This window comes from Lactuca virosa, chromosome 3, assembly GCF_052849685.1.
Source record: "Lactuca virosa cultivar CGN04683 chromosome 3, Lactuca_virosa_CGN04683_v6, whole genome shotgun sequence".
NCBI classification, from domain to species: Eukaryota; Viridiplantae; Streptophyta; class Magnoliopsida; order Asterales; family Asteraceae; genus Lactuca; species Lactuca virosa.
Genome location: NC_136428.1, coordinates 441,857,807 through 441,880,839, shown reverse-complemented (window position 1 = coordinate 441,880,839; position 23,033 = coordinate 441,857,807). Strand labels below are relative to the sequence as shown.

Sequence of the window (23,033 nt, the reverse complement as noted above, 5' to 3'; positions counted from 1 at the left end):
GGACCACATAAATCACCGTGAACTAGCTCCAATGGTCGTGTTGCTTTGTACGTCGTCATTAATGGAAATGACTTTCTTGTTTGCTTGCCCACCAAGCAAGATTCACACAATTGATTCTCACTGTCAAACTAGGGTAACCCTTTGACTAGACCTTTCTTGGACATCTTTTTCTTTGACTCGAAATTGATGTGTCCAAGTCTTGCATGCCAGCGCCACGTGTCTTCACTTAGTCTTGAATGAAGGCAAATAGGTACTCCAATGGGCAACTGTATTTTATAAAGGCGGTTTGGAGTTCTTTGTACCTTCATTAATAAGCAGTTGTCGGCATCATGCATTGTCAAATAGTTGTCTTTCATCCGAATATCGCACCCGGCTTCGGTTGCTTGTCCGAGACTGAAAATATTATTTTTCAAATCCGGAATGAAATAAATCTCCGTTATCAATCGTTGTTGCCCCGATTTTCCTTGGAAAACAATTGAGCCTTTCCCTTTTATTTCGACACACGAATTATCACCGAATTTGACCTTTCCGGTTATTCCTTAGTCGAGTTCGGAGAAAAATGAACGATTTCCCGTCATGTGATTACTTGCCCCGTTGTCCAAATACCACACATCGTTTTCTTGTGAGTTGTATCGAGACGGTATCACCTTCTCTTCGTTCAAAAATACGGACTTGTGTAGAAATACTGTTTCATCGGCATCGTCGTGTTCAGTAAAATTACTTTCTTGGAATTTTTGGGTTCGGTCCGGACATTTGGATGCGTAATGGCCCGATTTATCGCATCTGTAACAAATAATTTTTGACAGATCTTTTTTCGGGTTACGGTTCGAGTCCGAATTAGAATTAGGCCGGTTATTGGGCTTATTATTGTTTTGGGCCGAATTGGGTCGGGTTGATTTTGACCCGGATCCATTCGAAGACCCGGCTCCACCGGATCCACCTGACCCGGTTCGATTAAAACCCCCCGAACCCCCTTTTCTTCCCTTATTCGACTCCTTCTTCCCCGATGATCCTCCAGAACCACCACCACCTTCGTTTCTCCATCCGCCACCACCACTCGTTCTAGCCATCAACACCTGTTGTTGCCCGTCTCCGCCCTCATCTCCTCTGATTCTTTCTCCGTATGCTTTCAGACGCCCTACGATGTCGTCGAAAGGTACCGTCTTTAAATCTAGCACTTGCTCGAGGGAGGCGACGATATGAAAAAACTTTCTTGGTACGGTTTTTAGCAGCTTTTTCACCATCTTCGTTTCTTCGATGGTTTCTCCCAGTGACGCCGATTGGGAGGCGATTCCGGACAGTTTCCCGGCGAAGGAGTCGATTGATTCTTTCTCTGACATCATCAATCTGTCGAATTCGGAGTTTAGGGTTTGAAGTCAGACTTCTTTTACCCGATCAGCGCCTACATGTCGAGTTTTGATTGCATCCCAGAGAGCTTTAGCAGATTCGACATCACCCAATTGCATGATCGATGATTCCGGCATTGCTTGGTACAACAATCCGATTGCCAGGTAATTTTTATCATCATTACTATCTGTTCCTGGATCAATCGATGTCCAAACCTTGTGTATACGCAGGACGATCTTCATGCGTAGAGCCCAGACAGTGTAATTTGTCTGGGTTAACATCGGGCAAGCCACCGATGTGGTTCCGACTTCCTTGATTCTGACCGGAGGAGTAGCAGCACCAACACCTCCATCATCTTCAACAGAAGACATCTTCTAAACAGATAAGATTCCTTGATTTCACAGCTCTTCTTGATTGATTTCAAAGCTCTGATACCAATTCTAGTATAGCAATTGTATAGTATAGCAATTGTATAAACAATTCTAGTATAGCAATTGTATAAACACAGACAAATATATCAAAATATCTTTTTGATTGATTTGGAAATATAACTCAAAACCAAACTTGTTTACACTGTGTTTGTGTTGTACTGCATATTTCATAACTCGATATATATATATATATATATATATATATATATATATATATATATATATATATATATATATATATATATGCTAGAGTAAGCTTTATAATATAAAATAGAAAAAGATACCCAACATCTTGATGGTATTCCTTTTGCTTTTCCTGGAAATATGGTGAGTGGAAGACAAGGAGGGAATTAAGGAATTGAGATTCCAACAGTAATCAGATGTCGGTCTTCTTTCTCACCCACCACCACGTTCATCACGTGAGAAAACAAAAAAGCTCTCCCATGTCTTGCCTATAAATATTTATATATTTTATATACAACCAAAACTCAGATATGTACACTACTTAATCATCATGCATATATGATGAAAACAATTTATGAAGATACATAATATACAGTATAATACCTGGAAAGTTTTGGAGACAATATCGTCATGAAGGGCAACATGGGAGTGACAGTTGTAGCAGGCGTACAACCTAGGAGCGACCGTATCTGCCATTTCAGTATGATGGATTTAATTTGGGATGGAGGTTGAGTAAAAGGAAGGAATAAAGAGCGAATCACTCAAGAAATTATCGATTAAAATAGTGGTTTGATGGTGATAATTGATACGACATACGAATCTCACCTTTAAAAAAAAGGACATTAATTAATTAAATAAAAGGTATATGGAAAACGAAAAAACGCCATTCCAAATTGCAAACCAAGAGGCTATTTCATGAAAATGGTTTTCCTGTCAACTTAAAAACGTCAAATATAATTATAATTATTAGAGAAAATAAAAATATTAAAAGTTTTGTTAGCATAAAGAACCATGTACGTATTGTGTATTTGATGTTGTTATGTACGTATTGTGTATTTGATGTTGTTAGTATTCACTTAGGTCATCCGTTATACTTACCACTAACCATGGGATACCTACCACTAAACATACCACTCCACCTCATTTTTTTTAATTAAATTTAAATCAAAAATACATAAAAAATCATATATATTTTTTAAATACTAACATTAATTTAAAATACCAAATTACATTAATTAAAATACAAAAACTTAAAAAAAACATTAAAAATAAAAATACAACTTCAAACTACATTACTTAAATAACCTAATTAAAACAAACAAACAAACAAACGTAAGTAAAAAAAAAAAAAAAAACTAATTTTTGTTCATATTGAGTTCGTACAAATGATCTGCGACATCTTCTCGAAGATTGAAACATGTTTCGCTGTTATGAATTTCAACAACTCGTGATAAAAATTCATTCGTTCCTGGTACGAACTCTTCAAGCGGGATGACGACATCGTCCGGATCGTACGTGCAAATCGCTCGACCTTGATCTTCTATGATCATATTATGCATTATAACACATGTTAGGACCATTCGTTTAATTCTATCCTTATCCCAAAGTCGTGTAGCGTATTTCACTACATGTCACGTCTGTTTGAGGACTCCAAATGCCCTCTCGATATCCTTCCTCGCTGATTCCTGTCTCTTTGTGAATAACTTTGTCTTTTCACTTCGAGGAACCGAATATGCCTTCATAAGTGTAGAATAACCCGATTTATATCCCATCACAAAGATAGTAACCGTATTTGTACGAATGTCCGTTCACCGTGAACGTCATATCAGGTGCTTTGTTGGTCCAAAGATCGTTAAAAAATGGAGACTGATCAAGAACGTTAATGTCGTTGTTAGACCCCGCGACTCCAAAAAAAGAATGTCATATCCATAAATCCTAAGATGCGACAGCTTCTAGGATTATACTTGGTTCACCTATATCTCCTCGAGTGAATTGACCACGCCATGCATTTGGACATTTTTCCCAAGCCACATGCGTACAATCTAGACTGCCAAGCATACCCGGAAATCCATGCCTCTCTTCATGAGTCGAATATAATCTCTCAATATCACGTGGAGTTGGTTTACGCAAATATTGTTGATGAAAAACCTCATATACACATGCGCAAAACCAATCTACACAATCAATTACGGTCCTCTCGGATACTTTTAAGTATTCGTCAGATGCATCAAATGTTATACCGTATCCCAAATACCTAAGCGCAGCCACACACTTTTGTATACTACTAAAACTCATTCTTCCTCTAGCGTCGGGTTTTTGTTTGAAAAAAATCATAATGAGCTTCTAAAGCGTTACTAATACGTAAAATATCGCCTTATTTAGACGGAAACGATGTTCGAATGCGTCTTCATTGTAAAGACAGTTATTAGTGAAGTAATCACGTACCAATAAGTCATGTGCGGCTTGACGATCACGATTGACGACCGCCCTTGTACGAGCAACATTCAAACTTTCTTCATCGTGAATGTGTTGTACAACATTGAAGAAGGTCGAGATAAATTCTCCATCATCATCCGAGTCAATTTTTAACACTTCCAAATCTTCCATGTTTTTTTTGGTTTAGAATGAGAGTGAAATTTGATGAAATGTATAAGTAGAAGTGTGAGAATTTTATTTATGGAGTATGTAATAAGTTTTTGAAAAAAAATGACCGTTCAACGGTCAAAAGAACCAAAAGAAATACGATTGGCCGTTTCACTTCGTCGTCGGGAACACGAGATACCACGGCCGGGGTGGTGTTCGTGGTCATGGTCCACGTAAACCACGAACAGGCTCGTGCCCAGTATACCTGATGGTCTTATAGAATATGCTATGGACATGACATAATTACGTATCAAATTTATTCACCATCTTTTTTATTAGAATTGACTATGAGTAATTGGTGTACATTAGGATTTATATATATAATAGTCTACAATGATTTTGTGAATATATAAAATTAACGTCATGTGATGTTCCTAACAAAACAAAAGGAATTCAATTTCATTATTAAACAATTTTTGTTTAGAAACTCTCCTATCGCAAGTTTATTTGATTCGTTTCATCTTCTTTTTGTTAGATAATTAAGATTTAAGAAGATAAACTAATGATCCCTATATAAAATGTTATTGTCCAAAAGAAACAAGACTACCATTAAGATACAACGAAGCAAAACATCTAGAACGCATTTTTTGAAATAAAAGATACTAAAAGAAAGAAAGAAATTCTTGGGTTATAGCCCAAACATTATGGTTTTATTACAGAACTTCCAGAAACCACCCTAGCTAAACCTACACAGTACACACACATGCTATTAATTTACGACCACATTAATTAATTAATTAATTTGTTCATTTAATCCATCTCTTTCTCGTTGCTTCCACTGCCTCCTCCCTCAATCTTTTGAGCTCTATACTCAGCTGTTCATACTGTGCTTCAATTGCTTCAATTCCTAGCCTCAATTCCATATCATCCTCTTCGATATCTTTATGTACTTCCATCTCATCATCATCATCATCTTCATTACATGATAAAGAAAGAAATGAAGCATTGTTTATCATGCTCATCGACTCAACCTCATCTGCAAAATCTTCATTAATCCTTTTTACACATTCTAATCCATACCCAAAGTACAAATCCCTAACCTCCATTTCACAAATCCTAACATCATTTTCACCCATCATCTCAACAGATGCATCCGATGTTTCTGAATCTTTATCCCCCCTTGAATTAGGTTTCCAACCAGGTATAATTTTTGTGATCAAGTAATCGATAAACTCAGCAATAAAACACACATCATGATCTGCTAACTCGAGCTGTTCCACCATCTCAATCGCGACAGATTGTGGAGTGTCGCTATCAAGGTAAAACAAAAAGTGTATGTTCCTCACCCCACCTGCAAATCAATCAATCGCTTTCTTTTTTATCTTATAATTAACTTTTTTTTTTTTTTTAAATGTTAATTAAAAAGTTTCTCACCACATGGGTCAGCAATCCGCAAGGTCAAAGAAACCGAATTGTCATCATTCTTTATCCCTTTCAACTTGAACTCGTTTTGCTGATGAATCCTCTTGAATTCAGCAACTCCATTTTTGGTGTTTAAACATGCAGATTGATCAATCTCCATGAAATTCAATGATCTTGGTGCTGGTGTTGGTGTTGGCTCTTTCAGAAAAGGATCTTCAAGAAGCTTTCCAGCAGACGATCTTTCAGTTGCTGGAACCAGACATTTTTCTATGAATGCCTTCAGTTCAGAATCACCCACTTTGCTAAGAGAACCTGGTTTAATCCCCTGTAGTTTTTTAAACAAAAAATCATTTAACTTATTTGATTCCATTAATAAATTACCATTTCCAAAACTTACTGAGGTTACTTTCTTATAGATTTGAGCTGGATTTTTGCATTCGCTATAAGGGTACTCAAATGTCACCATTTCCAACAGACACATCCCAAAAGAATATATATCAACAAGTTCATTGTATTCCTCTTCATAAAGCTCCGGTGCCATGAATTCAGGTGTTCCTAGTGAAAAAAAAAAACAACATTAAATTCATACTACACTTGAAGAACATGTTTTTTTTTTTTAAAAAAAAGATATATATTAATTAGTCTTACCAATAACACTCTTGGCAGTTGGCTGTTGCATGACAGTTGCCAATCCAAGATCACCAATCTTGATTTCTCCATTGTTCCCATTAACAAATATGTTGTCACATTTCAAATCCCTGTGAATCACAGGTGGATTTTGACTGTGAAGGTAGTGAAGACCATTTAGAATTTGTCTTGCCCACTTCTTGATCGCTTTCAAATCAACTGTTTTATGTTTCTTCCGATATCTAAATGCAAATTAAGAGTCGAGTAAAATATATATTACATTAATTATATAGGAGTATATGATATCAAATCTATTATTTCTTACTGTCTAAGGCTTCCGGATGTGAAGAGCTCAGTTATCATATTTACATTTTTCTTCTTATGATCAACCCATGAATCAAAGAACTTGATGATGTTATTGTGTTTTAATGATCTAAGAAGATGAACTTCTGAATATAATTTTTCCAAGTCTTGTGGTGACTGCATCACAGCATCAATCCTCATATGATTCCAGGCAACTTCAATTCCTTCAAGTTGGTCGAATCCCTTGTACCTATTAAAAATCAAAATCCTTTATTAACAAAATGTTACAAACGAATGAAAAACTAGAGCTTCTTCTACTAAACATTATGAAACCATACACAGTCTTGAATGCACCTTTGCCCAGAACTTGAGAGTACTGTAAATGGAACAAGAAACAAAAACCATGAATGAATGGATATGACGACCAAATATATAACTTAAATTCAGTCGGAATTGCAAAAAAACAACATAATTAATTAAGAAGGCAATAGATCATAAAACGCAATACCCGAACGTATCGACCTCTGGGGTCTTTTTCAACATAATCAGCCTCTGAATCAGGAGACTCGTTACAAACAGCTCCAAACAACCCATTATTATTATCTTTACAACAACAAATTTTGCCAGGAAAAAGTAACCCCTCTCCTACACCAGAACTCATCCCGGTAGCAGAGAGATAAAAAGATTGGGAAGAAGAAAAAGAAAAACGCAATAAGATTAGAGAGATCACAAGGGGACGTGGGTTTCGGAAGTAATTGAATACGAATCGAATGCCGATCGCGTATTGAATCGAGATCGACATCCGAAAAGGACAACATCATTGGCAAGCTTCCTTGATGACGACCACGACAACAGGGAAACAATAAAGAAGGGACTTTTATTATGTGCCATCACACCACAAAAAATAAAATCCTCCAGGTTTGATGGATGATTCTTTCTTGAATTTCGAATTTTCCTTCAATCTATTCAAACCAATCTAAGAAAAAGCACCATCATTTTTCTATCACCATCTCCTTGTTTTGCATTCCCTGCATTCTTAGAAGAAATCAAAAACCATCATGTCATAATATATGGATTCGGAAAAGGGAGATTTTGGTAGTGGAGTTCTTTTTATCCCTTTCTACAGGAAAAGTGGGGAATCTGGAGGTTGAAGATCAAAAAATTATTGGTAATGGAATTCAAAGGGAACAAAACGAGAAGAAAAAGGGAAAATGGATAATTTCAGAGTTTTTGAGAAAGGAGAAAAGGGAAGAGGAGGCGAGCGGCGGAAAAATCGCATCACACAAACACCTGTACGCCTGTACGGGTTTAGATTGCTGATTGCTGTCAGTCAGTGCGTATAATCATAAACTAAAAAACAAAACATTTTAATGCGGTGAACGTGGATCGAACACGTGACCTTCAGATCTTCAGTCTGACGCTCTCCCAACTGAGCTATCCCCGCTATGTTGTTGCTTTCTTCTAACGACGTATTTTACTAAAAAACGTTTCTGCGGTTTCATCATCACCCTCTCGAATATGATATTCAGAGGTGGTAATGCAAATCAGGTTGGGTAGTTTGAGACTTTGAGTTATAACCACGTCATCTCAACTTGAATTCCAATATGTGGTATATGTTTGATTGTTGGTGAGCTTGAATTGTACCATTTCAGTTGTGTATTGTAAATTAGTTTTTTCAAACTGGTTTGTTAAATTTTAAATTGTATTTTTCAACTTGATAGCCGTTCATAGGTGGTGGAGGAATTTTCTAAGATGTAGGTGATGGATGATAGCATTTCCATATGTTGTTGAATGGAATAGAGAAATGATGCCAATTTTTGTTTAGGTGGTGATGGATTCCTTTATAATTTGATGGCATTGAATCATCAAGATAGTATTAATTTGAAATACATTAATTCATTTTCTTCCCACTATTAATAACGGTATGCAAGTGATAAAATTTGTTTCCACACTAGAATTTTCATGTAATTAGTAAATTTCACTGGGATCTTGTTTTTCATGTTAGGTATTTTACTTTTTTTTTATGAGATGTCCAACATTGTTCGAGATTTGATCACTTAATGATGCGATTTCTAAAATTTTAATGTTACGGTCTTTTTTCAAAACTCGCAAACTTTAACTTATTATTTTGGAAAATATCTAAATATTGATGATCTCATTTTAAAGTTTTCTTTTCTTTCCTATTTTTCGAAACCATTTGGCATACAATTGGTTTTCTCTTTCTTTATTATCTTCCCATTTTTCCATGTTTCTTCGCACCACCAGGTAAGTGGCAAACGTTGGAAGGCCATCGCGCTCCATAGTCTGGGTATTGTATGTTGTTGTGAGTAAAATCCATCATTTGACCATTCATTTTGTACTTATTAAAAAGACTATATATACACTTAATTTCTAAGAATATCTTCTCTCAAATGGTTGTTCAGCCTTTCTTTTTGACTAGATAAAATTATGCATGCGAAACCTATTGGCCTTTATATCAATGTATTTGGACTTATCCTTCACATCATGTTTTTCAAGGTGTCCTCCTAATTTATACGACAAAATCATTTATGTCAATATATGTAACATCCCAAAATTCACGACCAAAATTTTCATTTTTAATTTAATAATTATAAAACCATTTGTCTGAAAACATTCATAGTATCAACCAAGGTTGTAAAAATCGCTCGACGGTAGCTCGACGGTCGACTGGTGTTAAGGGATTAATCGGGGACCATAGATTATTAATAAAATATTAAAATTAATTAAATATTAGTAATCTGAAGAAAAACAAGTACTTCAAAATTAGAAAATAAGAAAATTTGTAATTTGGAAATTTGAAAATAAGAAAATATGAACATTTTGGTATAATATTTGAAATTTGAAAATTTGAAAATTTGAAAATTGTGGAGTAAAAAAACAAAGTTGGTTTTTTGATTTTTTATAAATTTTTTAATTTTTTTTTTTAATTTTAAAATTTTTTTTTTTATCTTTTTTGACTTTTTTTTTTACTTTTTTTTGACTTTTTTGACTTTTTTGACTTTTGTTGACTTTTGTTGACCGATTAATCCCGCCAAGGCCGATTAATCCCGCCAAACCCGATTAATCCTAAATTTCCAATTAATGTCCTAATCATCGACGGTTGGAGAACGCCAAGCGATTAATCCACGATTAATCGCCGATTAATCCCGATTTCTGCAACCATGGTATCAACTCATAACAAAACCAATGTATCAGTAGTCAAAACATGTCACGATAAAACAACATCAGAGTATAACTCCCAAGTTCTCATGTGTGGAAAATGTAGTGTGATGCGCTGTGATCATGTCGGCCCATTTCCCTTCGAAGAGGAAGTACCTGAAACCAAAACTGAAAACTGTAAGCACAAAGCTTAGTGAGTTCCCCCCATCATACCACATACCATATAATAACATACTGCCTAGCATATCCGGGTTCTAGCCTACCCCTTCGGTCTCTTTCAACTGGTAACTGTCTAGCATATCAAGGTGCTGGCCTACCCCTTCGGTCTCTTTCAACCGGTAACTGCCTAGCATATCAGAGTGCTGGCCTACCCCCTTCGGTCTCTTTCAACCAGTAACTGCCTAGCATATCAGGGTGTTGGCCTACCCCTTCGACCTCTTTCAACCGGTAACCGGGGACTATTTCACCCCTACCACTACCACATAAAAGCATACATAATCATACTGCCAGACATATCTGGGTGCCCGAACTACCCATTCGGTCTTATCGACCAGATACGGGGACTATTTCACCCCTACCATTATATCATAGCATACTAGCACATAACACATAACAAATAATGGCATACCAGACAATTATCACAAAGACAATCATCACTACTATAATCAACTACTAGTGGGCCGACATTGGTGCATTTGACCCACTTCTACTGGAAGGTAACTCGCCTCAAATGTTGTAAAGTAGCTGAAGGGTCCTCGTTTCTGAAATCAACCCCACTCAAACTCCTACACATAAAATATTTCCTTTAATTCCCTTTTCATACTCATAACCCCTTAGGGATCAACTTTTGTCGAAGTCAAAGTCAAAGTCAAAGTCAATGTTCTGGTCAAATTCAACATTCTGGCTTGACTCAACTAGTCGAGTTCCATAAATCATAAAACCCTGAAATCGCGATCTAACTCGTCGAGTTCTTTCACGAACTCGTCGAGTTCCTCCTATCAACAGAATTGGGACTTTCCAAATCAGCTCGTCGAGTCCGTCCTTGAACTCGTTGAGTCCTTCCTTTTACAGAATCGGGACACTCCGACCCAACTCGTTGAGTTCCTCTATGAACCTGTCGAGTTCTTCAGTCTGTTAAGCTTTCTTAATGTATTAAGCCATTATTCTTCGAATCTAAGTTCCATATTCCAGATCTGGGTCGAATACACATCTAGGAGGGTAAGGTTTCTGACTTTACCCATTAAGACCCATCCTAGAAGAAATGAGCCTTAACCCTAACTCAAAATAACTTAGTTCCAACTTCAAAAACTAAAATGTTTAAGTTGTAGAAAAATCACCATAAATTGTAGAAAAATCGTATGGTGATGTGCAAATAGTCATTTTAAAGGTATGAGCCTGAACTATTTGCACCTAATACAGTTTTGAAAACTAAAATGTTTAAGTTGACCAAAACAGTCCGTGAATGGAGTTAAACTTTTCTGATGAAAGTTGTTGGGTGAGTTTAGTTGTGTTCTTGGTGTTTTAACTTGTATTCCCCCCTTAAAACTTAAGAAAAACATGAAAAGATAGGGGTATGAACTCACATTGTGTGATTTCAGTGGGTGGATGTTGAAGAAAGGTAGTGTTCAACTCAAGATCACTTAGAAGGTTGCTTGAAGATTCGAAGAACTAACACAAATATGATGAAGTTTGTGTAAGCAACCTATGATTGGAGTAGAAAGGAGTGAAATAATCACACGGAGGATGATAATACTTACCAAAAGTAGAAGAAAAGTATGAAGAATAGCCTTGAATCTCGAAATTTAGAGAGAGAAAGTGAGAGAGAATGAAGTTTGTTCTTTGGTGGAAAATGAGGGGAATGAGGGAAATGTGAGGAGGGGGGAGGGCTTTCCAGCTCTTGACCAAGTGTGTGGCTGAAAAATGGTGGGAAAAGTACTATGGAATGACTAGGTATGGTGGAAGGACAAGGGTGGTTCATGGAGTGGGCATGGGGTGGTTGCTTGTGTCATACACTAAAGCAAGGTCAACACTCCACCTCTAAGCCATACCCATTAGATTTTTATTCATAAGTAAGGATTTTCTTAAAAATATAATTAAATATGAATATTTAGGGTTTATTATGTTAAAATACGAGTTTGGGTGAAAATCCCGTGTTAAAATCTCGAAAAACGGGCTCAAAACGCTAAAAATATTGGAAACCGGGCAAAAACTGCCAATTTCCGAAGTTCAGGGCCGGAGGTTCGGTCCTAGCCCTTAGAACCAAAAGTAGAAGAGGAACCGAGAGTAGGGTTCGGCTGCGCAGGGTCGCCTCTCGGACCGAAGGTGCAGTCCTCTCGGACCGAAGGTGGGAAGGGGAGAGCCGAAGGTCAGGTCTCGGTTCGGAATGGTCAGGGGACCGAAATAGACCGAGCCCTCGGTCCATTTCGGCTGAGAGGGTTTCGGTTCTAATGCAAGGTTTCGGCTCCTAAGAAGGTTCGGTTCCTAAGAAGGTTGTTTTCGCGTAGACTTCCGTTTTCGAGCTGTTTTCGTCAAATTCGAGGGTCGAGATGTCCCGAGTGATTATAAAAAGTTGAGAGAGATTTTGAGAGAGATTTGGGAGAGATTTCACATACTTAGAGAGATTTGGGAGAGATTTGACATACTTGGAGAGATTTGGCATACTTGGAGAGATTTGGGAGAGATTTGACATACTTGGAGAGATTTGGCATACTTAGAGAGATTTGGGAGAGATTTCATATACTTAGAGAGATTTGGGAGAGATTTGACATACTTGGAGAGATTTGGCATACTTGGAGAGATTTGGGAGAGATTTGACATACTTGGAGAGATTTGGCATACTTAGAGAGATTTGGGAGAGATTTCACATACTTAGAGAGATTTGGGAGAGATTTCACATGCTTGGAGAGATTTGGGAGATATTTCACATGCTTGGAGAGATTTGAGGCAGAGAGAGATAGAGTGAAAGAGATTGGGAGAGACTTCTTTTGTGGCCTTTTTGAGTGTTTGGCTTTGAAACGCAAGGTCCGCAAACCCCGTTTAGCCATGTTTAAGAGTCTTACACACCTCCGAAGGGTATGTAATAGTGTTTTATCGCTTTGCTACCTCACTTACCCCGATTAGGGTTCAAGAAATCTAAAAATACAAACTTTTCAAGTGATGATTTCTTATTAAAATAGTGAGTTGTACAGTAATTACATAAAGTGAACCCTAGTATACAAGAGTTAGTAGAGTTGACCGGTTTGACTTGTTGACTTTATTTGACTTTGACTAGACCAGAATTTGACGGTTGTCACAGATACCAACTTGTAACACCCATAAAATTCAAGCCAATTTAAAACATTTTAACCCATTCAAAACCACTAAGTTATTACAACTTGTTTTCAAAATATTTTAAACATCAGAGTATCCCCAGAACCAAATCACAAATCATGAAATATGAGGAGCGGTACGATCACGCCTTTGCCTTGCCACGATCACCTGATGTACCTGAAACAATAAACTGAAAACCGTAAGTTCGAAAGCTTAGTGAGTTCCCCCAAAATACACGTACACACATAACCATACACATACATCAATGAACAACATACTATGGGTCCAATCAACCGTCAGGTTGGAATACCCCAGGCCCTCAACCATCGGGTTGGAATGCCAACATACTACGAGTCCAATCATCCTCGGGATGGAATACTCTCGGCCCACAACCATCGGGTTGGAATGCCCCCACACCTATACATACAAATAACTACTATGGGTCCAATCATCCCTCAGGATGGAATACCCCAGGCCCTCAACCATCAGGTTGGAATGCCCACCTACTATGAGTCCAATCATCCTACCGGGATGGAATACTCCTGGCCCACAACCATCAGGTTGGAATGCCCACATACCTATACATACAATAACTACTATGGATCCAATCATCCATCGGGATGGAATACCCCAGGCCCTCAACCATCAGGTTGGAATGCCCACCTACTATGAGTCCAAGCATCCTACCAGGATGGAATACTCCTGGCCCTCAACCATCGGGTTGGAATGCCCCCTACTATGAGTCCAATCATCCTACCGGGATGGAATACTCCTGGCCCTCAACCATCGGGTTGGAATGCCCACATACTAGCAAACATGTACACCTATCAAATAACCATACAACAGTCTACAAGACAACATACTAGGGCCCTATCATCCTACCGGGATGGAATACCCTCTACTACTGCTCAACACGTGCACATATAACAGGTAATCTCCTACCAGCATACAGACAGTCAGACCAACTACCGGTCACTAAGCATAGCCACATCCAATCTACCAGAATACCGATCTAACAGAGCATACCATCATATAGCCATCCTATCTACCAGGATACTGATCTAACAGAGCATACCATCATATAACCATCCTATCTACCATGATGCCAACTAACATATCACAACAGTAACTATCTCAAATAACAAATCAAAGGGTCGGCCTTGGTGCCTTAGACCCTTGGGTATAGTGAGGATAACTCACCTTGCAACTGCCGAACCGAACCACAAAAGCACAATCCCGAAGCACTGCCCCAAACTCCAACACCTATAGCCATCAATGATCCATTGACATAAATATCCAAATTACCATGAATACCCTTGAAGGTCAAACTGGTCAAAGTCAAAGTCCTGGCCAAGGTCAACTTTCCTGATTGACCCTACTCGCCGAGTCAACCTGCTGACTCGCCGAGTTCCCAACTTCAGAAAACTCTCATATCATGACTCGACTCGCCGAGTCACTCCATGACTTATCGAGTTCAACAATCTCTGAGTCCTATCATGTCCAACTCACTGAGTCACCACTCAACTCGCTGATCTGAGTCTTAACCAGAAGAGGTTGGGGGTCTTGCGTTCTGACTCGCCGAGTCCAAGAACAGACTCGCCGAGTCCACAACAATCTTCAACAGACTCGCCGAGTTGTTCCTCCAACTCGTCGAGTCCATGCCTATCTTCAACAGACTCGCCGAGTCCAAGAACAGACTCGCCGAGTCCCTTCAGTCCTTTATTCATACAGAGGCTTTTCGAGTCATGCAGGGGCTCCAAACTGTAGATCCACTCTTCTAGGGCATAACTCCCACGTAAAGTTGAAAACTTTACGTGAAACCAAGGAACTATAAGCCCAAATCACTCTAGGGCTAAGGTTTAAGACAAGGATGCTTCACCAACAAGCCAAAGGCTGATACTTTGTGAGTTTCTGGACTAAGACAAGTCTAGATCTGAAGTAGCAACCTCAGATCTAGACCCCTAACCCGAAATAGATCCTTATCATGCAAAAAGGGCCCCAAATCTCATTCTTGAATAGATATTAATGCAATAGAGTCAAGGTAACAGCTTGTTACCTCCAAAATGTGCCCAAACTGCAGTAGATTCTGGATCTACACCACTCTCTTGATGCAAGCCCTTTTGATCTTCAAGTTTCTTCCACTAGAAACAACTTCCAAAGCTTCAATCTCCCTCCAAAGGCCTCACACACACAAGCTTATGGTTTTCTGGTTCTCAAGGGCAATAAGGAGGCTGAGAGAAGGACATAAAGTCCTTTAAATAGGGTGCAACCCCAAGATTAGGGTTTTTCTCATTCCAGCACCAACTCGTCGAGTCCAGCTTCCGACTTGGCGAGTCGGTCACTTAATTCGCGACCCAAGACCCGCTCCGACTCGGCGAGTAAGCATACCTACTCGTCGAGTCCCTTCTTCAAAATTACACTTTAAACCCTTAAATCATACCTCTGAAATTTGGGGTGTTACATGCGCGTTCCACTGGGTGTTCATGTTTCTTCACCATCCCACGTTTGCAAGCTCAACAAATCCTTATATGGGTTGAAACAAGCTTCTAGACAATGGTACGCCAAGTTATCAGCCACTTTACACGCTAAAGGATATTGTCGATCATTAAATGATTACTCCCTTTTCATCAAAAAAAAAAACTCAACAGTCAATTGTCATTGTGGCAATTTATGTTGATGATATTCTTGTAACCGGAAATGATGATGTTGCAATTTCAAGTTTAAAGATTGAATTACTTGAACAGTTCAAGATTAAAGATTTGGGACACATCAACTACTTTCTTGGGTTAGAATTTAACAAAGTTGATGTTGGAATAGTGGTACATCAACACAAATATCTTAAAGAGTTAATGGATACATATTCTCTCAATGATTCCGGTTGTGTTTCCACTCCTCTTCCACCAAAGTTACCATTAACTTCTTCTATTGATAATCCTTTGCCTGATCCTACGGTTTATAGACAGTTAATTGGTAAACTGAATTTTTTATTACATACCAGACCCGATATTTCTTTCTATGTACAATACCTTAGTCAATTCAACTAAACTCCTTGCCAAACTCATTATGATGCAGCCCTTCATGTCTTAAAATATCTTAAAGGGACCATTTCTCAAGGAGTTTACTTCAATGATAAACCTACGTATCATCTTGAAGCATATTGTGATTCAGATTGGGCTGCATGCCCTGTAACCCGTCGTTCAGTCAGTGGGTATTATGTAGTGTTTGGTGGTTCTCCGATCTCTTGGAAGTCCAAGAAGCAGATAACCGTCTCCTTATCATCAGCAGAAGCCGAATACAGGTCAATGAGACGCATTTGTGCCGAATTAGCATGGATAAGTCGTTTGTTTACTGAATTTGCTGTACCTAACATTATTCCTATACCTTTAAAATGTGATAATCAAGCTGCGATATACATAGCTACCAATCCAGTTTTCCACGAGAGAACTAAACACATCGAGCTAGATTGTCATTTTGTACGAGAGAGACTTTAGTCTGGACTCATTTCTTTGTCTCATGTCACCACTCATGATCAACTTGCGGATGTATTTACCAAAGCTTTAAATGGGTCTCAACATCGCAATGCAGTTTCCAAGCTTGGTTTACTTCCGTATCCTCCAGCTTGAGGGGGGGTGTCAACTTACCTGAAGGGTATTCTCAGTAATTTAACAATAAATGGCGGTATGGTCATTGTGTACATAAGTTAGTCAGTTAGATTGTTTTTATACACAGGTATCTTGTATATATATGTGTAAACGGTTCTTTATTCAAGTTTTATGAAAAAATGAATTCATCCGAATGTTTGTCTTTCTTTGTCTCTCAATCTAAAAGATAACAAAGAAAGGTATGCCAATTGGGAATAGCCCAATTGGTAGAGGCTTAGCCTCTTAGTGTGGGAGAATGATGATGCCAGAGTTCGATCCTTGGTGCTAACAAGAATTGAAGTATTAACACTAAAACCTAACTAGTCCGACTGTCGTTCAAAAAATATATATATATGAAAGAAAGGTATACCTTCGGGCGTAAGCGATCAATTTTTTTGCAATAGGAAAAGTAAACACAATCTTAACATAAAAGGAATACGTAATATAACGATCCTTAGAAAATACATACTGCAAATGATAAACAATTAAAAGAAAATAAGTAAAAAAATCCTAGTAAATTTCTAAATAATAAAATGTGGTTGCACATCCGCCATTGCACCATAAATTATTGAACAAATCAAAGTGTTCGTATATAATAAAATAATAAATTGACACAAAAACGTATTCAAAAGCTATTAAATCCAAAAAAAAAAAAAAAAAAAAAATTAGAGTTATATAGTAAATAAAATATGTAATTTTATTATTATCTGAGGAAATAAAATGTATTTAAAATAAGCGTATATACTCTTTCGTGGATACCCAAACAAGAAGTGAACCGGGCATGAATTTGAATAGGACCCAAAGAAAATGTGGGGAATTGCCGCTGGAAACCCTACACAGTCGATAAAAGCATATAAAACCCATCTTCTATGCCTATGCCTACGGTTGATCGGTTGTTTTTGTGAGCGAATCACATTCCTCCAAGTAAGTGTGTTTTTGGCCAATTGCAATTTTGTCTTATTATTTGAACAAGTTTCGGAATGTGATGGACTAAAACAGTTGCAGGAATTTACGATCAAAACAAGAAGAAGAAGAAGATATAGAAAGGGATTATGGGGTTTCTTTCAAACAAAATCGAAAGGAATGAGATCAAAGCAGGCGACCACATCTACACTTACAGAGCCGTCTTTGCTTACTCTCACCATGGTATTTCGTTTTTCATCTTTGCCTCTGCTTCTCAGTATGTCTCCATTTCTCATCGATTCGAATGAGGGTTTTTTCAATATCTTCAACATCTTGAATATACATACATACATACATACATCCATAAACTTGTTTTCGTTTCAAGTAATTCTAATTTAAACCTCCATTGCTGAATTTTTTTCTTTTTTGAGTTCAATTCTAATCTTGTACATCTTCGATATTGGTCTACAATGCAATTGGATGAGAAGTTGTATGATATGTGTTTTTTAGCGTTTGATATCAATATGGTTGGTAGGTAAAGATTGTTTGATCCCAAAAGCATAAACTTGGCTCTTTTTATGAATGTCTAAATGACCAAAAAAAAAAAGAAAAGAATCCTGAATAATCAATCTTGTACTAATATAACGCAGGCATCTATGTTGGAGGTAACAAAGTGGTCCATTTTACCAGGGATCCTGAGAAAAGCTCTTTTGCTTCTGATGACATTATAATGTCTAAAACAACCTCAACAAGATGTAAAGCATATGCAGACTGTGGATTTAGAGGACCTGGAAGTGGAGTTGTGATATCCTGCCTGGACTGCTTCCTCCAAAATGGGGCCCTCTATCGGTTTGAATCCACAGTCTAAGCAAAGCTGAATTCTGTGCCAAAGTACGAGGTGGCAGTTGCACGACTGCCAAGTCAGATGATGAAGCGGATACAGTCATCCACAGAGCCATGTATCTGCTTCATAATGGATTTGGGGATTATTATGTGTTTAGGAACAACTGTGAGGACTTTGCTTTATATTGCAAGACAGGGGTTTTGATTGTTGAAAAGGAGGCTGGGTCAGGGTGGGGAAGAAGTGGACAGATTTCATCTGTATTGGGTGTTCCGTGGTTGTTACTGTGACAGCTGGCATGTATTGCCTCACCAGATACGCAACTGATATTGGAGTTAGAGATGATGTTGTCAAGGTAAATGTGGAGGATTTGGGGGTCAAGATCAATCATCTAAAACAACAAAAATGAAATTTTTACATTTATTTATTATTATTTGGATTTGATGGATATGGTTTGTGGATTGTTGCAGGTTTCTGTTTTAGGCTTTTATTGCAAATGGAACTAATGAATTCATCAAAATTACATTCAAACATGTGTCTATTTATTATAAAGCTATCACATATGATGATGTGCTGCTATATAGGAGCTGTCTAAGAAACTAATTAATTACAAATGCTATCTACAATAGTACAAAGTTATGATCATAGTAAACCCCACAAGAATACAACCAAAGCAAGACATCCCATATTCATTCCACACAAATTACATGGATTATTTTATTTAACAAGTAGCATGGTCTGGCCATTCTCAAAACACCAAAACGGTATAAAGATGATCAACAATAATTCAATATAATGATATGAATGGACCAATGTTTAATAGCAACCAAACTTAAACGTGCATCATAAATTAAAACACATACACAAGTACACACCCACGTAGGGAAACATACCCAAATATAAACATACACACTATATATAACACCCCTATTTTATTATAAACTATACCCAACACCTTTTCTTGGTTTGGAATAGTGTAAGCATACATAAGGTGTACATGAGACTAGCAAAACAGAACAAGTAATACCAAAAACCATAGTTAAAATACAATGGTAGATCTAGGATTTAAATAGGTTGGGGGCACAAAAATATATTCAAATACAAAAATATATTAATCATTAATTATTAATTACAATTTCTAGAAAAGGATCAAAAGTCATTTTATTTGAATAGGGGACAGCCAAATAGAAACCAAAGTTAAGAAAGATTTTTGGAAATATTCCAAAAAATAGACTAAAATCGAAACTCTAAGTAAAATATAGGGACCATATTTGTATTTTACTCTATTGTTTAATGTTTTGTTTGGTGACTGTTTCACTAAAACAAGAGAAAAGGACTTCATTTTTTTTCCATCCAATTTATATATAAAATATGTAGAATTTTTCCAACCACTGGGGGCACGTACACACCTCTATGTGCGTCCGCCCCGGTTGTATATATAAGTTTTATTTCTTTTCAAGAGTGAGTATATAACTTTTTTAATGAGACTAAATGACAGTTTATTCTTATGTTTATAAAAAAACAAATTTCACAATATTTATCAAATTTAACAATATATATATATATATATATATATATATATATATATATATATATATATATATATATTGATTTTAACATGTTAGGAGTTAGAAGGAAAGGAACATAAGGCAAAAAAAAATTAAGTTAACGAGTGAGTGTCTTAATACATTAAGTTGGGTTTTTTTGTTTAACCAATTAAGTCATTTTGTTGGGATTAAGTAGACCCATTAAATGGTAACCTGTTAAGCTGATTGAATCAAAAGGAAACAACCCAAAGCCTAAGTAGAAGAAGCGTTGATCAATATGTAAACGTACATATATTTGGAAAATATTGTGTTGTGCATTATATTCTTTGGAATGATTTGCCATCGTCAATTATCAATTTAGCTAGGCCCTGTAATTAAGGCATAAGTTTAGTCCTGTAAATGTGTATTTCCTTTTTTACCCTTGTATCTCTCTTATATATATATATATATATACTCATAATAAAGACAAGACACAGGAAGACACGCTGGGTTTTCTGTTTTTCAACCTTCTTCTCCAATCTTTCTTCTTCCCTGTTCCAGTTTATATTGTTTGCTGTTGTTCTACACAGTCTTTCACAATACACAAAAACTGCTTGTATACATAAAAAGAAAAACAAGGCAAACACACAATAAGTAAAAACTTACGACGCTAGTTAGTTGTACATTGAAGAAGAGATTTCCCATCTCCAAGAAAATGTAAAGATACACAACACAACAGAACTTATGCTGCAGTGCAGTGCTGATCATTTAGCCGTAATTAGTAAACAAAATCTTCTAATTAAGTAGATTGGCCATACAACCATGTGAATGTGATGATGACCATTCAAATATCATATGCATTAGCAAAGAAAGATTAAACAATTCAATTAAACTTGCATATAATTTGGTTTAATTAATTAATCACCCAGAAAAGTTGAAGTCCAGTATCCAGTGGAACCCATGTTTTGACCATCACCCTGATCTCTTATTGTTCTTGTTGATGAAAGGTGTTGTTGGTTCATCATGACTCCAAATGGTAACATTATTTCTTGAAACCCTCCATTCTCATCCACTTGGACATTCAACACTGGATTTGAATTTGAACCGAAGGGATAAATTAGTTGGTTGCTACTATTTTCAACCTTGGGTAGCTTTAGAAACTGAGAGAAACCATGATTATGAGGATGATGATAGTCTTGTTGTTGGACTTGGAAAGACAAGTTAAGATGTTGAGTATCTTGATCAGTGGTGATGGATGATGAAGAAGAAGATATGGTGGATCTTTTGTTCTTTCTTGAACCACCTCCAACAGGGACATTTCTGAGGGAGCCACCTTGAGTCCAGTACCTTCTACAAGCCTTACACAAGTATCTTGGCTGTGTTAAGCTGTAGTTGTTGTAGTAGCAGAACTTTGTGTTGCTTGACTTGCATCTTGGACAGTTGAGAGGACCACCTGCAGGTTGAGCTTGACCTTGTTGTTGTTCTTGTGGCCTTACCTTCCTCTCTTCTACTTGATCATTATTATTATTATTATTATTAATAGCTTCCTAAAACCACAAACAAACAGAAAAAACAAGAAATGGCTTTTAATTGTTTTATTGTTTTCAAAACATTGTACAGTTGGTAACACAGCCAAGATATGACATAATAACTCACCAGTTTCCATTGAGAAGCGTCCATGAATCCAAAAGAGACAAGTTGAATTGAATGGTATTGTTGAAGAGGAAGAGGAAGATGAAATGTGGGTTTGTTTGCGAGGAAAAGAAAAGAATGTTGGTTTTTGGATTTATTTGGTGAGGGTTAAAGATTATGATAACGACAGATCGACGAAGGAAAGATAAAGGAAAGGGATTTTCTTTGGTGTTGACTAATGTTTGTGAAATCAAATTATAATAGTGATAGTGGGAGTCGGTTTCTTAGTTTTTAATATTATATATTATGTAAAAAATGTAGTGGGAAGGAATTAATTTGTTTCAAAATGGACGATGGTGGGTTTTTGCTTTTTTGACCTCGTAAACAATATACAACCCGTAAATGCCTTTTTTTTATATATATTTTTTATAATTCCATATTCGAAATTTCTGGCATGTTTATGTTTGTCTTTTTCTCAACCTATCATATCATATTATTATACCATAGCTTCTTCTTTACACTATCGGTTTTCCCAAGATTCGAGATTCAACTTTGATGGTTTTAGCAGCTAGCGGGAGGAATATTATTTATGTACACTGTTATAGATAATGATATGACACTTTCAAGTTTCAACTTGTCAAGATTAGGTTAAGTTTGGAAAGAGAGAGGAAGTTGGTGAAGAAGAATACAAGGTAAGAATGTCAAAAAAGGCGACAAATGTAATGATGCTTCATTTTTAAACAACATGTGTTCAATGAATTAGCATCATTGCATCTTAAATAGTATGTATTGATCAGGAGGTTTCGAGAAAACATTAATTTATGCTTTCCAGTTTCCAATCAAATTTAGATACGTCCATTTGGGAAGAAAAGAACAATGGGAGATCCTAAAGCATTAAGCAATGCCCATTACCAAAACTATATATATGATGATCCCTTTTTTGAATTTCACTCCTAAGATTAAGAAATCACAAATAAGATTGAGAAAATTCATACATATCAGTTTAAATACTGCTTCTTTGCATTGCATGGTTACTTTCTCATCAACCCAATGCAGGAAAAAACTTCACAAGAGACATGATATAAAAAAAAATTACAGACCATCATGTAGTTACTGTAATACAAAAGACAAGTCAAAAGTTAATTACAGAAAAATGAAATTATTGATGGATGTGATTGTGATGCCATATTTTCAACGCAAGTAATTGCTTTATTGTTGTTCATTATACTAACTCAAGTGATATAAACAACTTATTTGCAAAGGGATATTGATTTATCCTTTACAAAACCCTTTAAAGCGAAAAAGTTTGTTTTGTTTGCTGCGA

The 23,033-nt window shown here is 36.8% G+C and overlaps 3 protein-coding genes, 1 non-coding gene and 1 pseudogene across 5 annotated transcripts; 1 reads left to right on the top strand and 4 right to left on the bottom strand.

Annotated features, from left to right (window-relative positions):
* Positions 1 to 128: 128 nt before the first annotated feature.
* On the bottom strand, positions 129 to 1,340 carry LOC145165099 (uncharacterized). Its single transcript, XM_079083727.1, has 3 exons — positions 904 to 1,340; positions 607 to 783; positions 129 to 393 (listed from the first exon to the last, which is right to left on the bottom strand). The coding sequence occupies exons 1-3, from the start codon at positions 1,338 to 1,340 to the stop codon at positions 129 to 131; spliced, it is 879 nt and encodes a 292-aa protein (XP_078939853.1).
* Positions 1,341 to 4,959: 3,619 nt separating this feature from the next.
* Positions 4,960 to 7,479, bottom strand: LOC145167903 (putative serine/threonine-protein kinase WNK10). The gene is made up of 7 exons (XM_079087169.1): positions 7,186 to 7,479; positions 7,016 to 7,053; positions 6,700 to 6,927; positions 6,396 to 6,616; positions 6,145 to 6,302; positions 5,760 to 6,072; positions 4,960 to 5,676 (listed from the first exon to the last, which is right to left on the bottom strand). Exons 1-7 carry the CDS (start codon positions 7,477 to 7,479, stop codon positions 5,132 to 5,134), a joined length of 1,797 nt encoding a protein of 598 aa, XP_078943295.1. The 3' UTR covers positions 4,960 to 5,131.
* A 569-nt stretch (positions 7,480 to 8,048) lies between these two features.
* On the bottom strand, positions 8,049 to 8,121 carry TRNAF-GAA (transfer RNA phenylalanine (anticodon GAA)). The gene has a single exon. It is a non-coding gene; the product is annotated as a tRNA-Phe (tRNA).
* Positions 8,122 to 17,581: 9,460 nt separating this feature from the next.
* On the top strand, positions 17,582 to 19,077 carry LOC145163238 (protein LEAD-SENSITIVE 1-like; annotated as a pseudogene). Its single transcript, XR_013739667.1, has 3 exons — positions 17,582 to 17,731; positions 17,813 to 17,953; positions 18,361 to 19,077. The product of XR_013739667.1 is annotated as a protein LEAD-SENSITIVE 1-like (transcript).
* A 1,778-nt stretch (positions 19,078 to 20,855) lies between these two features.
* On the bottom strand, positions 20,856 to 21,938 carry LOC145163237 (dof zinc finger protein DOF2.5-like). The gene is made up of 2 exons (XM_079082090.1): positions 21,734 to 21,938; positions 20,856 to 21,624 (listed from the first exon to the last, which is right to left on the bottom strand). The coding sequence occupies exons 1-2, from the start codon at positions 21,755 to 21,757 to the stop codon at positions 20,995 to 20,997; spliced, it is 654 nt and encodes a 217-aa protein (XP_078938216.1). The 5' UTR covers positions 21,758 to 21,938; the 3' UTR covers positions 20,856 to 20,994.
* Positions 21,939 to 23,033: the final 1,095 nt, after the last annotated feature.